This window comes from Nomascus leucogenys, chromosome 16 (assembly GCF_006542625.1).
Source record: "Nomascus leucogenys isolate Asia chromosome 16, Asia_NLE_v1, whole genome shotgun sequence".
In the NCBI taxonomy this organism is placed as follows: Eukaryota; Metazoa; Chordata; class Mammalia; order Primates; family Hylobatidae; genus Nomascus; species Nomascus leucogenys.
This window is the reverse complement of record NC_044396.1, coordinates 5,061,027-5,077,331: the sequence shown is the minus strand read 5'-3', so window position 1 is coordinate 5,077,331 and position 16,305 is coordinate 5,061,027. Positions and strand designations below refer to the sequence as shown.

The following is a 16,305-nucleotide window of genomic DNA, read 5'->3' as shown; positions in this document are numbered from 1 at the left end:
ATTAGTTGGGCTGTAAGAAAGGGTAAAATTTAGATGCACAAAGCATGGGTGTTCTAAGTAGAATTAACAGTAGGAGTAAAGACTTAAAAGTAGAAATTAGTATACATGGAAAACGGTAAGACCAGCTTGACTGGAGCAAAAATTGTAGTTTGGAGTCACAGGATTTTGGCATGTTTACAGTAAGTCTTGCACAGGCAAAAGATTTTATAGTTGGTTTGTCAGACTATAGAGAACAGTTGTAGAGTGAACTGTAAAACAGTAAAAAGTGAAATAGTAAAAATGGTTTCTCTGGAAGATAAATCTGTCTATTACACAAATCAAAGTGGATGGAATTTGTTGCAGCCTGAGCTCTCCAGAACACGGACTGAGATGGAGTTTAGTGTGCCAATGTGTATTTGAGAGGGCTTTTCTGTCAATACCTGCGGACTTTATAATGTCCTCCCCCACTTCTGCCTCAATCACTCATGTGATGTGGACTGTCCTGAGGCAATCCCTGAAGGGGCTGACAGCATTCTCAGTAACTGGGGCAACAAGTCCTTTCCTGAAGGAGGATATTGGTGGCTCATGATCATGCCATCTTAGAGAGAACTTAGAGAGGGTTATTGATACTATTAATAGTATATCCAGTTCTGAAAGCCTGGAGAGAGTTGTGGAGAATAAAGAAAACAAAGAAGCCAGGATATATACCCAATCCAGGACATGTCCAATCTAGGACATGTCTCTATGCTTTTCTTTTCTTTTTTCTTTTCTCGCTCTGTTACCAGGTTGGAGTGCAGTGGCACCATCTTGGCTCATTGTAACCTCCACCTCCCAGGTTCAAGTGATTCTCCTGCCTCAGCCTCCTGAGTAGCTGGGACTACAGGTGCCCGCCACCACACTCGGCTAATTTTTTTGTATTTTTAGTAGAGACGGGGTTTCACCATGTTGGCCAGGATGGTCTCAATCTCTTGACCTCGTGATCTACCCACCTCGGCCTCCCAAAGTGCTGGGATTACAAGTGTGAGCCACCGTGCCCAGCCATCTCTATGCTTTTCTAAAGGTTAAATTTAAAATATAAATTTCAGGCCAGGCCTGGTGGCTCATGCCTATAATCCCAGCACTCTGGGAGGCCGAGGCGGGCAGATCACCTGAGGTCAGTAGTTCCAGACCAGCCTGGCCAATATGGTGAAACTGTCTCTACTAAAAATACAAAAAAAAAAAAAAAAATTAGCTGGGCATGGTGGCACACACCTGTAGTCCCAGCTACTCAGGAGGCTGAGGCAGGAGAATCACTTGAACCAGGGGGCAGAGTTTGCAGTGAGCCGAGGTTGTGCCACTGCACTTCAGCCTGGGCAATAGAGCAAGCCTCCATCTCAAAAATAAATAAATAAAATAGGCTAGGCGCGGTGGCTCATGCCTGTAATCCCAGCACTTTGGGAGGCTGAGGTGGGCAGATCACCTGAGGTCAGGAGTTTGAGACCAGCCTGGCCAACATGGTGAAACCCCATCTCTACTAAAAATACAAAAAATTAGCTAGGCGTGGTGGTACGCGCCTATAATCTCAGCTACTCGGGAGGCTGAGACAGGAGAATCGCTTGAACCCGGGAGGCTGAGGTTGCAGTGAGCCGAGATCGCGCTATTGCACTCCAGTTTGGGCAACAAGAGCAAAACTCCATCTCAAAATTAATAAATAAATAAAATAATAAAATATAAATTTTATAGTTAATAGCAACCTTTCTCCAGGTGTAGGTAGTGTCAGAAAAAAAACAGTAACCTTATTATAGTTAATTTTTCCTATGGTTATCTGAATTGAAAAAACTAGAAAATAACTAGGATAGTAAAAAATGTGGAAATTACGTCACAGAGAAAAACTTTGGGAACTAGGAATCACTGACTCTGAAGGAAAAAAAAAAGTCCAAAACTCAGAAAAAACAGTGATAATCATTGTGTTGCAGAATTATTCTCTACCCAAATCTTACTCAATCACCAAAGCCCACCTTCAAAGCAGTTAACACAATGTTTCCCCTCATACCAAACGTTAAGTGTTCTTTAAAAGGAAGGAAGGGAAGTAAGGAGGGCAAGTAGCTCTAGGCCAATGAGAGAAAGTTATGAGGAAAAAACTGTCAGAGAATTAAAGCTATTCAAAGGAAAGTTAGCTTCTGAGGGAGGTGAGCCTTTCACTTGGGAGCAAAGACATTGTAAAGTCATTCACATATATTGCACAGAACATTTCTGCACTGAGAGAGAGGAGATTATTCTGGGTAAACTTCAATATCCTTTACAAGTATAACACTGTGATTTAAAGTGTTCAGTGACTTCAGGATGGCCCCAGACATTTACTCTTTCTTATGTAATAAAATATGCAAACTTGTAAAAATAAAGTGCCAGTATACTTTTGATTTCTGTTATATTGATTCCATAATAAAGCTTGATTATCTTGGATTTTTCACACTTTTTAGCTATTGGCTTTTGCAAAGAATTTGAATGTAGAATTCAGCTTGGAAGCAGAAAGAATGACTCACGGCTATTATCTAGCAAGTCGCAGAATCAGAACAGGCTCTGTATGTGGATCAAAGCTGTCAGCATCTGCGTTAAAATATCTGTAGGTATTCAATTCAAGATTTTAAAATCAGCATTGAGTTTCAAATGATGTGTTTAATTAAATTGCTCATTTATCTATTTCACTTGTTTCTCTGCTTGATTGCTAGTTGGTTGGTTTGTAAATGGCCTTGTTCCAAAAGGACTAAAGGCTTCACAATTCCTTTTGTTATATCATGTTACATCATTTTAATCTCTAATAATTTGTTTACTAAACTGATTTTTATTGGATGCCACATATGAGATATGTCTGAGAAAAGTGCACTGATTTCAAATGCAAGTCCTTGTTTTTAAAAATGTGGCTGTTGGCCAGGCACGGTGGCTCACACCTGTAATCCCAGCACTTTGGGAGTCCGAGAGGGCAGATTGCCTGAGGTCAGGAGTTCAAGACCAGCCTGGGCAACACAGTAAACCCCGTCTCTACTAAAATACAGAAAATTAGCCAGGCGTGGCGGCACGCGCATGTAGTCCCAGCTACTCGGGAGGCTGAGGCAGGAGAATTGCTTGAACCTGGGAGGCAGAGGTTGCAGTGAGCTGAGATCATGCCACTGCACTCCAGCCTGGGCGACACAGCGATACTCCGTCTCAAAAAAAAACATATATATGAGTGTTGGCCAGGCGCAGTGGCTCATGCCTGTAATCCCAGCATTTTAGGAGGCTGAGGCAGGCAGGTGGCTTGAACTCAGTTCAAGACCGGCCTCAGGGCTGGGTGCAGTGGGTCACACCTGTAATCCTAGCACTTTGGGAGGCTGAGGTGGGAGGATTACTTGAGCTCAAGAATTCGAGAACAGCCTGGGCAACATAGTGAGACCTCATCTCTATTTAAAACAAACAAACAACAACAACAACAACAAAAAAAACAGAGCAGCCTGGGCAACATGGTGAAATCCTGTCTCTACCAAAAATACAAAAAACTAGCTGAGCCTGGTGGCAGGTGCCTGTAGTCCCAGCTACTCAGGAAGCTGAGGTGGGAGGATTGCTTGAGCCCATGAAGCGGAAGTTGCAGAGCGCCTAGATGTGCCAATTTACTCCAGCCTGGGTGACAGAGTGAGACCCCCTTCTCAATTAAAAAAAAAAAAGCCTGGCCTAGTGGCTCACGCCTATAATCCCAGCACTTTGGGAGGCCAAGGCGGGGGGATCACCTGAGGTCAGGAGTTTGAGCCCAGCCTGGCCAACATGGTGAAACCCCGTCTCTACCAAAAAAATACAAAAAAAATTAGCTTGGCGTTGTGGTGCATGCCTGTAGTCCCAGCTATTCGTGAGGCTGAGGCAGGAGAATCACTTGAACCTGGGAGGCGGAGGTTGCAGTGGGCCAAGATTGCGCCACTGCACTCCAGCCTGGCGATAGAGCAAGATTCTGTCTCAAAATATATATATATCTTTTCATATGTAAACTGAGACTATGTGAGTTCAAACACAAAACATATTTTTACTATAGAGAAAAGAACATTCTGAGAAAATAGAACTTTTAAAGTGCGGTGGTGCACACCTGTAATCCCAGTACTTTGAGAGGCCAAGTGGGGTGGATCACCTGAGGTCAGGAGTTCATGATCAGCCTGACTAACATGATGAAACCCTGTCTCTACTAAATACAAAATAATGAGCCAGGCATGGTGGCGAATGCCTGTAATCTGAGCTACTTGGGAGGCTGAGACAGGAGAATCACTTGTACCTGGGAGGCAGAGGTTGCAGTGAGCTGCGATTGAGCCATTGCACTCCAACCTGGGTAACAAGAGTGAAACTCTGTCTCAAAAAAAAAAAAACAAACAAACAGTATAATTTGATCTGAGTATTTTAAATGTTACTTCAGGAAACAGAAAGCATTATGTAGTTCTGTTTTCCATTTTGAAACATTTATCAAAGAGTTGACTTCTACTTGGCTTATCTTTAGCATTTTTTCAACTTTATGAAGATAAATATACAGTTGGGGAAATTAACTAAACATGTCTAAATCTTACAGATTTATACTTGACATTTTCTGCCAGTTCTTCATCTGTCTTATTTTATATTGCAGTTTTAACAATATATTTATTTATTTATTTATTTAATGAATTATTTTACTCCTGGTTCTACCTCACAATTATTTTGAGATTACACTTTAATACTATAGCAAATAAAGAAATGGTCTGTCAATAGGGACTGTTTAAACTATGGTACTGCTACATCACAACACAGTGAAGCTGTGATGCAGCTATTTATTAAAAAATAAAGTAGTTAATATGATAACTCTACTTTTTCACATTTTAGAAATAAATACTAAGGGTGGTTTGTGAAACAGCAGAGTAAATAAACCCCTAGAAGAGTCATAAACCTTGAATTTTTCTCCCATTTCTACAGACAGATAGCTAATCACAAGCATCTTTGCTTTTCTAGAGAAGTGGAGCTGAACAATACTTTCTAAAGGCTCTATACATATTCTGTCCCAGTCAACATTTTTAGAAAGATCTTGGATGAGGATATCAGAGACATGATAATTACATTTATAAATGAGCAATATTGGAGAGAACTTCACAAGCTTGAATTGTGATCTTAATCTAAAAGAAGAACGTTAATAGGATAAATGTAAAGCCCTCTGTTAGATGCCCAGACTCCCTAGTATACGTGTGAATTGATGAGAAAATGGTAATGTGGCTTAATATGAAAGGATAGGAAAAGGATTTGATATTTCATTCTTTTTATGTTTAATAAGAGTAAATGATGTAATATGGCTATTAATAATACTGAGAGTTGTGGTCATATTAATAGAATATATATCAAGAGCAACAAAATGCTAGTTATGCCTCATCTCTACTGTGATGGTCAAAACTGCTGTCGTAGTGTACTGAAAAGGAGTATTAACCAAATTAGGTCATGAGGAGAGTAGCCATCATGGTGAGGAGCTGAAAATTATGTCTTATAGTAAAGGAACTAGAAATATTTAACTTGGAGGAGAGAAAACACGGAGCAATCGAAAAGTTATCTTTGCATATCTGAAGAGCATCATAGTAAGAGGTCTCAGAAGACAGAACAAGAGACCTATGGGTAGAAATTGCAGTGAAACTAATTTTAGCTTAGATTGATAGAATCTTGGTTATAGTTAGTTATGGTTATAGTTAGTTGCAAAACTTTCAAATGCCTTTACTTGTCTGCCTTTTATAGCTGAGTTTCAAAAAATCTCATACGTTAAATGATTTATACAAAGTAATACAAGACTCAGCCTAGGTTTTCTGATTCCCAAGTTCTGCAATCATTCAGATACATCACATCAGATTGAAGGAGATCTTTCAGGTAATGGAAGCTGGTTAAAAAACTAAAAATAAAGGAACGGATTGCCTCATGAAGCCATGAATGCTAGGAGAGGTCCAAAAGAGACTGGAAAACGAATAGCCCAGGATGTTGTAGAGGAAATTTAGTTTTCTGATGAAAGTTTGAACTTTGAATTCCAAGATCCCTTCCAATGCTGAAATTGCAAACAAAAATCTTGCAAATCTATGAGGATTTTAGATAAATGAAGGACTAAAAGAAAAAGTCAAGGATTTGTCTGTAAAAGATAGTTAGATTAATTTTCCCAACTGTGTATTTATCTGAACAAAACTTTGAGAGGGGAGTGTGGAATGATAAATAAAAGCCAGGATGGAAACCAAAAGGATACTGGCTTGTTCTGGAACAGTCTATTTAAGTTGGTGGGAAAAAAAAATCCTTTGAAAAGAAACTAAAAATTTTTTTAAAGTAAGAATATGCTTTCGGTGTGGCTAAGGTTCATATATGTCTTGGTTTGTTCCTGCCAAAATATATATTATTTTTATAATATCAACATATTTTCTTTGGCAACTGTTTTCTTTTTTAGCGTTTTCCTATCTGAAGCCCATGCACGACTGAACTTAAGGAACAAAGTGCTTAAAGAAGATGTGCTGATTGCAGCCTTACTATTTGAAACATCCCTCACATTGAAATATGGTAATGAATTAAATTATTAATGATCACTACAAATAACTTTATTTAACCTTAAATATTCTTAGTTGGTTAAATTAAAATGTTACATATATTTTTAAAATATTATTTTAAAGAATAACAAATCTCTACCAGGTAAGGCCTGTTTTAATTTGGGCATTTATTAACTGTTTCTGGGTAGTATCATCATCTGATATTAAATTCCTTATTATGCATGATTGTTTTCATATTTGAACTTTTGCATTGCTTAAAGAATTCTGGGGAGAAAAGTACTTAATACAACACATAAAATGATTTTAATTTATCTTCCTTTTAAAATCACTTGCAACATTTAGGTATCAAACAATCCCCCACAGCGGAGTTAGGCAAGATAGCAAAAGAAAATCTGATCATCAGCTGGGTGTGGTGGCTCACACCTGTAATCCCAGCACCTTGGGAGGCCGAGACAGGTGGATCACAAGGTCAGGAGATCGAGGCCAGCCTGCCTAACATGGTGAAAACCCATCTCTACTAAAAGTACAAAAATTAGCTGGGTGTGGTGGCAGGTGCCTGTAGTCCCAGCTACTGAGGAGGCTGAGGCAGGAGAATCGTTTGAACCTGGGAGGTGGAGGTTGCAGTGAGCTGAGATTGAGCCACTGTACTCCAGTCTGGGTGACAGAGTGAGACTCCATCTCAAAAAAAAAAAAAAAAAGAGAAAGAAAAGAAAATCTGATTATCTTGTATCAACACCTTCGCTGAATTACTAGTTTTAATACTATGTCTATAGCATTTAATATTTTGAAATGAATGGCACTTATTATGCTTTTGCTAATAAACATGCAAAAGAGGTTTTTAAAGTAAGGGTAAGGAGAGTTATTCTCCCAAAGTTCTTGGTTGAATTAGATGAGACATTAATTTTGATTAGTGATACCATTCTTCAAACCAAACCTTGATTCCAGCCCTGGGACTTAAAGAATGTATTAACACTAGCTTTCCTGTGTGTACGTGTTGGTGATTACATTTGCTGTAAATTACATTTATATTGTAATACCTGTTTGCAGAGATCATTTGAATATTAGAACTTTGTTCTATAATTGTCTAAAGTTCTATAAATTGTTCTATAATTGTCTTTGTTCTATAAATGTCAAGCATTCTTAATCTAGGATCCATAGATGCTTGGTATAGGGGCTTGTAAATCCCTAAATCATATACAAATGTACATATGTGTGTGTCTTATACATTTTTTTCCTAGGAACATACAGCATTAATTTTTATGAAATAGAGATTTATGGCCCCTAAAAGAGGTTAGTTGTCATCCTGAATTAGTTTTATTTACCAAAAGAGAATAACACTAGTTAGGAAGGATATATACATGTTTTTCATTTCAGTTTGCTTTATCTTTTTTTAATTAGCATTTCTTTTTTAAATTATTATTATTTATTATCACTATTTTTTTTTTTGAGACGGAGTTTCATTCTTGTTGCCCAGGCTGGAGTGTAATGGCATGATCTCGGCTCACTGCAACCTCTGCCTCCCAGGTTCAAGCAACCTCAGCCTCTCGAGTAGCTAAGATTACAAGCATGCGCCACCACGCCCAGCTAATTTTCTATTTTTAATAGAGATGGGGTTTCTCCATGTTCGTCAGGCTGGTCTCGAATTCCCGACCTCAAGTGATCTGCCTGCCTTGGCCTCCCAAAGTGCTGAGATTACAGGTGTGAGCCACTGTGCCCCACCTATTTTGTTTTCTCTTTAAGTTCTGGGTTACATGTGCAGAACATGCAGGTTTGTTACATAGGTATGCATGTGGCATGGCGGTTTGGTGCACCTATCAACCTGTCATCTAGGTTTTAAGCCCTGCATGGTATTTGTCCTAATGCTCTCCTTCCCCTTGCCCCCTCCAACCCCTAACAGGCCTCAGTGTGCGATGTTCCCCTCCCTGTGTCCATGTGTTCTAATTGTTCAACTACCACTTATGAATGAGAACATGTGGTGTTTGGTTTTATGTTCCTGTGTTAGTTGGCTGAGAATGATGGTTTCCAGCTTCATCCATGTCCCTGCAAAGGACATGCATTCGTTTTTTATGGCTGCATAGTATTCCGTGGTGTATATGTGCCACATTTTCTTTATCCAGTCTATCATTGATGGGCATTTGGGTTGGTTCCAAGTCATTGCTATTGTAAATAGTGCTGCAATAAACATATGTGTGCATGTGTCTTTATAGTAGATTGATTTAAAATCCTTTGGGTATATACCCAGTAATGGGATTGCTGGGTCAAATGGTATTTCTGGTTCTAGATCCTTGAGGAATCGCCACACTGTCTTTCACAGTGTTTGAACTAACTTACAGTCCCACCAACAGTGTAAAAGCGTTCCTGTTTCTCTACAGCCTCACCAGCATCTGTTGTTTCCTGGCTTTTTAATGATCACCATTCTAACTGTTGTGAGATGGTGTCTCATTGTGGTTTTGATTTGCATTTCTCTAATAACTAGTGATGATGAGCTTTTTTTCATATGTTTGTTGGCTGCATAAATGTCTTTTTTTTGAGAAGGGTCTGTTCATATCTTTTGTCCACTTTTTGATGGGTTTTTTTTTTCTTGTAAATTTGTTTAAGTTCCTTGTAGATTCTGGATATTAGACCTTTGTCAGATGGAGAGATTGCAAAACTTTTCTCCCATTCTGTAGGTTGCCTGTTCACTCTGATGATAGTTTCTTTTGCTGCGCAGAAGATCTTTAGCTTAATTAGATCCCATTTGTCAATTTTGGCTTTTGTTGCAATTGCTTTTGGTGTTTTAGTCATGAAGTCTTTGCCCATGCCTAGGGTATGGCAATCCTAAATGGTATTGCCTAGGTTTTCTTCTAGGGTTTTTATGCTTTTAGGTTTTACATTTAAGCCTTTAATGCATCTTGAGTTAATTTTTGTATAAGATGTAAGGAAGGGGTCCAGTTTCTGTTTTCTGCATATGGCTAGCCAGTTTTCCCACTACCATTTGCTAAATAGGGAATCCTTTCCCCATCACTTGTTTTTTGTCAGGTTTGTTGAAGATTATCAATTTGCTTTATCTTTACATGCTTCTCCTAGTCTATGTTTAAGACCACATTTCATTAAGTCTAAGACACATTATTTTATGTGCTGTAAAGAAAAAATTCTGCCAATTTTACCATGCCATGCCATCAATTGTTAAGATACAACTGGAGTACAGTAATAAGATGAAAATATATGTCTTTGAATTGAAGAATTATAGTATTATTATATTAAGGACTCCTGTGATAGAATATGGCTGAGTTTTTTGTTTTTTTTTTTTGTTTTGTTTTGTTTTTGAGACAGTCTCATTCCATCACCCAGGCTGGAGTGCAGTGGCAGAATCTTGGCTCACTGCAACCTCCATCTCCTGGATTCAAGTGATTCTCCTGCTTCAGCCTCCTGAGTAGCTGGAATTACAAGCATGCACCACCATGCCCAGCTAATTTTTGTATTTTTAGTAGAGATGGGGTTTTGCCATGTTAGCCAGGCTGGTCTCAAACTGTCAAGACCTCAAGTGATCTGCCTTCCTTGGCCTCCCAAAGTGCTGAGATTACAGGTGTGAGCTACCATGCCCAGCCATATGGCTGAATATATTTACTTCTTGACTGACACAGTTAGGCTTTGTGTCCCCACCCAAATCTCATCTTGAATTGAAATCCCCATAATCCCCAAATGTCAAAGGAGAGACCAGGTGGAGGTAACTGAATCATGGGGGCGGTTTCCCCTATGCTATTCTCATGATAGTGAGTTCTCACAAATCTGATGGTTTTATAAGGGCTCTTCCCCCTTCGCTTGGCAGTTCTCCTTCCTGCTGCCTTGAAAGAAGGTGCCTTGCTTCCCCTTCACCTTCTGCCATGATCGTAAGTTTCCTGAGGCCTCCCCAGCCACACTGAACTGTGAGTCAATTAAACCTCTTTCCTTTATAAATTACCCAGTCTCAGGCAGTTCTTTATAGCAATATGAAAATAGACTAATACAGTAAATTGGTACTGCAGAGAGTGGGGTGCTGCTATAAAGATACCCAAAAATGTGGATGTGACTTTGTAACTTGACAACAGGCAGAGGGTGGAACAGTTTGGAGGGCTCAGAAGAAGATAGGAAGATGTGGGAAAGTTGGAACTTCCTAGAGACTTGTTGAATGTCTTTGACCAAAATGCTGATAGTGATATGGACAATGAAGTCCAGGCTGAGGTGGTCTCAGGTGGAGATGAGGAACTTGTTTGGAACTGGAATAAAGGTGACTCTTGCTGTGCTTTACAAAGAGAGAGACTGGTGCCAATTTGCTTCTGCTCTAGAGATCTGTGGAACTTTGAACTTGAGAGACATAATCAGAAATTGGAACCTAACGTTTAAAAGGGAAGCAGAACATTGAAGTTTGGAAAATTTGCAGTCTGATTATGCAGTAAAGAGGAAAAAACTCATTTTCTGGAGATAAATTCAAGCAGGCTGCAGAAATTTGCATAAGTAACGAGAAGCCAAATGTTAATCACCAAGACAACGGGGAAAATGTCTCCAGGGCATGTCAGAGGTCTTCACAGCAGCCCCTCCCCTCACAGTCCCAGAGGCCTAGGAGGAAAAATGGTTTTGTGGGCCAGGCCCAGGGCCTTGCTGCTTTGTGAAGTATCAGGACTTGGTGCCCTGCATCCCAGCCTTGGCTAAAAGGGGCTAACGTATAGCTCAGGCTGTTGCTTCAGAGGGTGCAAGCCCCAAACCTTGGTGGCTTACACATGGTGTTGGGCCTGCAGGTGCACAGAAGTCAAGAATTGAGGTTTGGGAACTTCTGCCTAGATTTCAGACAATGTATGGAAATGTGTGGATATCCCTGCAGTGTAGCCCTCATGGAGAACCTCTGCTAGGGCAGTGAGGAAGGGAAATGTGGGGTTGGACCCCCCACACACAGAGTCCCCACTGGGCACTCCCTAGTGTAGCTGTGAGAAGAGGGCCACTGTCCTCCAGACCCGAGAATGGTAGGTCCACCAGCAGCTTGAACCATTGCCTGGAAAAGCTGCAGACACTCAACACCAGCCTGTGAAAGCAGCGGGGAGAAGGGCTGTGCCCTACAAAGCCACAGGGGCAGAGCTGCCCAAAGCTGTGGGAGCCACTCTCTTACATCAGCATTATCTGGATGTGACACATGGAGTCAAAGGAGATCATTTTGGAACTTTAAGATTTGACTGGCCAGCCACAGTGGCTCACATCTGTAATCCCAGTACTTTGGGAGGCCGAGGCGGGTGGATCACCTGAGGTCAGGAGTTGGAGACCATCCTGGCCAACATGGTGAAACTCTGTCTCTACTAAAAATACAAAATTAGCTGGGCATGGTGGCGGGCGCCTATAATCCCAGCTACTTGGTAGGCTGAGGCTGGAGAATCGCTTGAACCTGGGAGACAGAGGTTGCAGTGAGACGAGATCATGCCATTGCACTCCAGCCTGGGCAACAAGAGCAAAACTGTCTCAAAAAAAAAAGATTACTGCCTCCCGGGATTTTGGACTTGCATGGGGCTTGTAGCCCCTTCATTTTGGCCAATTTCTTCTATTTAGAACAGGTGTATTTACCCAATGCCTGTACCCCTATGATATTTAGGAGGTAACTAATTTGCTTTTGATTTTACAGGCTCATAGGTGAAAAGGACTTGCCTTATCTCAGATGAGACTTGGGACTTGGACTTTTGGGTTAATGCTAGAATGAATTAAAACTCTGGGGGACTGTTGGGAAGGCATGATTGGATTTGAACTGTGAAAGGGACATGAGATTTGGGAGGGGTCAGGGTAGACTGATATGATTAGGCTTTGTGTCCTCACCTAAACTTCATCTTGAATTGTAATCCCCATAATCCCTACATGTCAAGGGAGAGACCAAATGAAGGTAACTGAATCATGGGGGTGATGTTCTTGTGATAGTGAGTGAGTTCTTATGAGATCCGATGGTTTTATAAGGGGCTCTTTCCCCTTCACTTGGAACTTCTCCTTCCTGCCACCCTATGAAGAAGGTGCCTTGCTTCCCCTTCACCTTCCACTATGACTATAAGTTTCCTGAGGCCTCCTCAGCCATGCTGAACTGTGAGTCAATTAAACCTCTTTCCTTTATAAATTACCCAGTTTTGGGCAGTTCTTTGTAGCAGTATGAAAATGGACTAGTACAGTGACTACTTTGTCAAGACTTTCTTTAAGTATTTACTGAGGGAGGCCAAGCATGGTGGCTCACGCCTATAATCCTAAAACTTTGGGGGTCCGAGGCAGGCAGATCACCCTAGATCAGGAGTTCAAGACAAGCCTGGCCAACATGGCGAAACTCTGTCTTCACTAAAAATACAAAAAAAAAAAAAAAAAAATTAGCTGGGCCTGTTGCCAGCCGCCTATAATCCCAGCTACTCAGGAGGCTGAGGCAGGAGAATCGCTTGAACCCAGAAGGCAGAGGTTTCAGTGAGCTAAAATGGTGCCACTGCACTCCAGCCTGGGAGACAGAGTGAGACTGTCTCAATAAATAAATAAATAAATAAATAGCATTTATTATTTTGGGAGGGAGGGAGGGAGAAAAAAACCATGTGAAGATTTTTTTCACCTTTAGTTACTTTTCTTTTCTTTTTTTTTTTTTTTTTTTTTTAAACGGAGTCTCGCTCTGTCACCCAGGCTGGAGTGCAGTGGCGCTGTCTCGGCTCACTGCAGCCTCCGCCTCCTGGGTTCACGCCATTCTCCTGCCTCAGCCTCCTGAGTAGCTAGGACTACAGATGCCCGCCACCACGCCCGGCTAATTTTTTGTATTTTTAGTAGAGACGGGGTTTCACCGTGTTAGCCAGGATGGTCTCGATCTCCTGACCTCGTGATCCACCCGCCTCGGCCTCCCAAAGTGCTGGGATTACAGGCGTGAGCCACCGCGCCCAGCCAGTTACTTTTCTTTTCATAACGAATTTCAGTTAGGTATATTGATTTTTTTTTTCAATTTTTTTTTAGACAGTCTCGCTAGGAGGTGGAGGTTGCAGTGAGCCAAGATCATGCCACTGCACTCCAACCTGGGTGACAGAGGGAGACCAAACAAACAAAAAAACTTCTGGAAATTTAAAGTGCTACTCCAGTGAACACACCAATGATAAGAAAGCAAAACAGCCTTATTGCTGATATGGAGAAAGCTTTAGTGGTCTGGATAGATCAAACCAACCACAACATTCCCTTAAGCCAAACCCTAATCCAGAGCAAGGCCTTAACTCTCTCCAATTTTATGAAGGCTCAGAGAGGTAAGGCAGCTGCAGAAGAAAAGTCAAAAGCTACCGGAGGTTGGTTCATGAGGCTCAGGGAAAGCTACCATCTCTATAACATAAAAGTACAACATGAAGCAGCAAGTGTTGATGGAGAAGCTGCAGCAAGTTACCCAGAAAATCTAGCTAAGATCATGATGAAGGTGGCTACACTAAACAACAGATTTTCCATATAGACAAAACAGCCTTCTATTGGAGGAAGATGCCATGTAGGACCTTCATAGCTAGAAAGGAGACTTCAATGCCTGGCTTCAACGGTTCAAAGGACAGGCTGACTCCCTTGTTAGGAGCTAATGCAGCTGCTGACTTTAAGTCAAAGCCAATGTCCATATACCAGTCTGAAAATTTTAGGGCCCTTAAGAATTATGCTAATTATGCTCTGCTTGTACTCTAGAAAGGGAAAAACAAGGCCAGGATGACAACACTTCTGTTTACTACATGGTTTACTGAATATTTGAAGCCCACTGTGAAGATCTACTGCTCAGAAAAAAAGGATTCCCAGGGCTGGGTGTGGTGGCTCATGCCTATAGTCTCAGCACTTTGGGAGGCCGAGGCTGGTGGATCACAAGGTCAGGAGTTCAAGACCAGCCTGGCCAAGATGGTGAAACCCTGTCTCTACTAAAAATACAAAAATTAGCTGGGTGTGGTGGCGGGCGCCTGTAATCCCAGCTACTCGGAGAGGCTGAGGCAGGAGAATTGCTTGAACCCGAGAGGCAGGGGTTGCAGTGAGCTGAGATTGCACCATTGCACTACAGCCTGGGTGACTGGGCGAGACTCTGTCTCAAGGAAAAAAAAAAAAAAAAGAATTCCCTTCAAAAGATTACTGCTCATTGACAATGCACCTGGTCTCCCAAGAGCTCTAATGAAGATGTACAAGGACATGAATGTTGTTATTATGCCTGCTAACATGCATTCTGCAGCCCCTGGATCAAGAAATAATTTCAACATTCAAGCCTTGTTATTTTAGAAATACATTTCATAAGTCCATCACTGTCATGATTCCTCTGATGGAGCTGGGCAGTCATTGAAAACCTTCTGGAAAAGATTCACCATTCTAGATGTGATTAAGAACATTCATGATTTATGGGAGGAGGTCAAAATATCTACATTAACAGGAATTTGGAAGGAGTTGATTCCAGCCCTCCTGGATGACTTTGAGGGGTTCAAGACTTCAGTGGAGGAAGTAACTGCAAATGTGGTGGCAACAGCAAGAGAACTAGAATTAGAAGTGGAGCCTGAAGATGTGACTTAATTGCTATAGACTGATGATCAAACATGAACGGATGAGAAGTTGCTTCTTATGGATGTAAAGAAAGTGGTTTCTTGAGATGGAATCTATTCCTGGGGAAGATTCTGTGAACATTGTTGAAATGACAACAAAGGATTTAGAATAGTCCATAAACTTAGTTGATAAAGCAGTGGCAGTGTTTGAGGGGATTGCCTGCAATTTTGAAAGAAGTTCCACTGTGGGTAAATATGCTATCAAACAACATCACCCTAAAGCCCATCAATGATAGACTGGATAACAAAAATGTGGCACATATACACCATGGAATACTATGCAGCCATAAAAAAGAATGAGTTCATGTACTTTGCAGGGACATGGATGAAGCTGGAAACCATCATTCTCACCAAACTAACACAAGAACAGAAAACCAAACACCACATGTTCTCACTCATAAGTGGGAGTGGAACAATGAGAACACATGGACACAGGGAAGGGGAACATCACACACCGGGGCCTGTTGGTGAGGAGAGCTAGGGGAGGGATAGCATTAAGAGAAATACCTAATGTAGGTGATGGGTTGATGGCTGCAGCAAACCACCATGGCACATGTATACCTATTACAAACCTGCATGTTCTACACATGTACCCCAGAACTTAAAGTGTAATAAAAAACAAAAATAAAATTAAAATGACCAAAAAAGAAAAACCAACATCACATGCTACAAAGAAATCTTTCATGAAAGGAAGAGTCAATTGATGCAGCAAACTTCATTATTGTCTCATCTTAAGAAATTGTCACAGCCATCCCAACCTCCAGCAAACAGTATGCTGATGTTGATCAATCAGCAGTCATCCACATGGAGACAAGACCTTCCACTAGCAAAAAGATTATGACTCTTGAGGGAAGAGGATGATTTTTAGCATTTTTTAGCAATAAAGCATTTTTAAATTAAGATATGTTTGGATCTTATTTTTAGACATAATGCTATTACACACTTAGTAGACTACAATATAGGGTAAATATAACATTTATGTACATTGGGAAGACAAATAATTGACGTGGCTTGCTTTATTGTGATATTCACTTTTTTGTGGTAATCTGGAACTGAACCTGCAATATCTCTGAGGTATGGCTGTATATATTAAAGTAAAACTGTAAAGGTAATTTGAGGTTAATTATAATTTGAGGATTGATGTATTAAAATTATAGTGTGTTATATGTTCTCATAATATGCCTCATAATTATCACTATTTGAACTAAATATTCATGATCTTTTTTCCAATCTGTGAGTCAATATTTATTGAATGATAACTA

General features: G+C 40.7%; 1 protein-coding gene across 2 annotated transcripts in view; it reads left to right on the top strand.

Annotated features, from left to right (window-relative positions):
• MCMDC2 (minichromosome maintenance domain containing 2) overlaps positions 1–16,305 on the top strand; it is a 51,308-nt gene that overhangs the window by 26,572 nt on the left and 8,431 nt on the right. Inside the window, exons 13-14 of one of the 2 annotated variants that reach the window (XM_003274795.4) lie at positions 2,439–2,581; positions 6,404–6,513. In XM_003274795.4, the coding sequence (XP_003274843.2) occupies positions 2,439–2,581; positions 6,404–6,513 (253 nt within the window). Of the gene's footprint in view, positions 1–2,438; positions 2,582–6,403; positions 6,543–16,305 lie in introns of those variants that run through there. The other variant, XM_030795252.1, reaches the window with a different exon arrangement.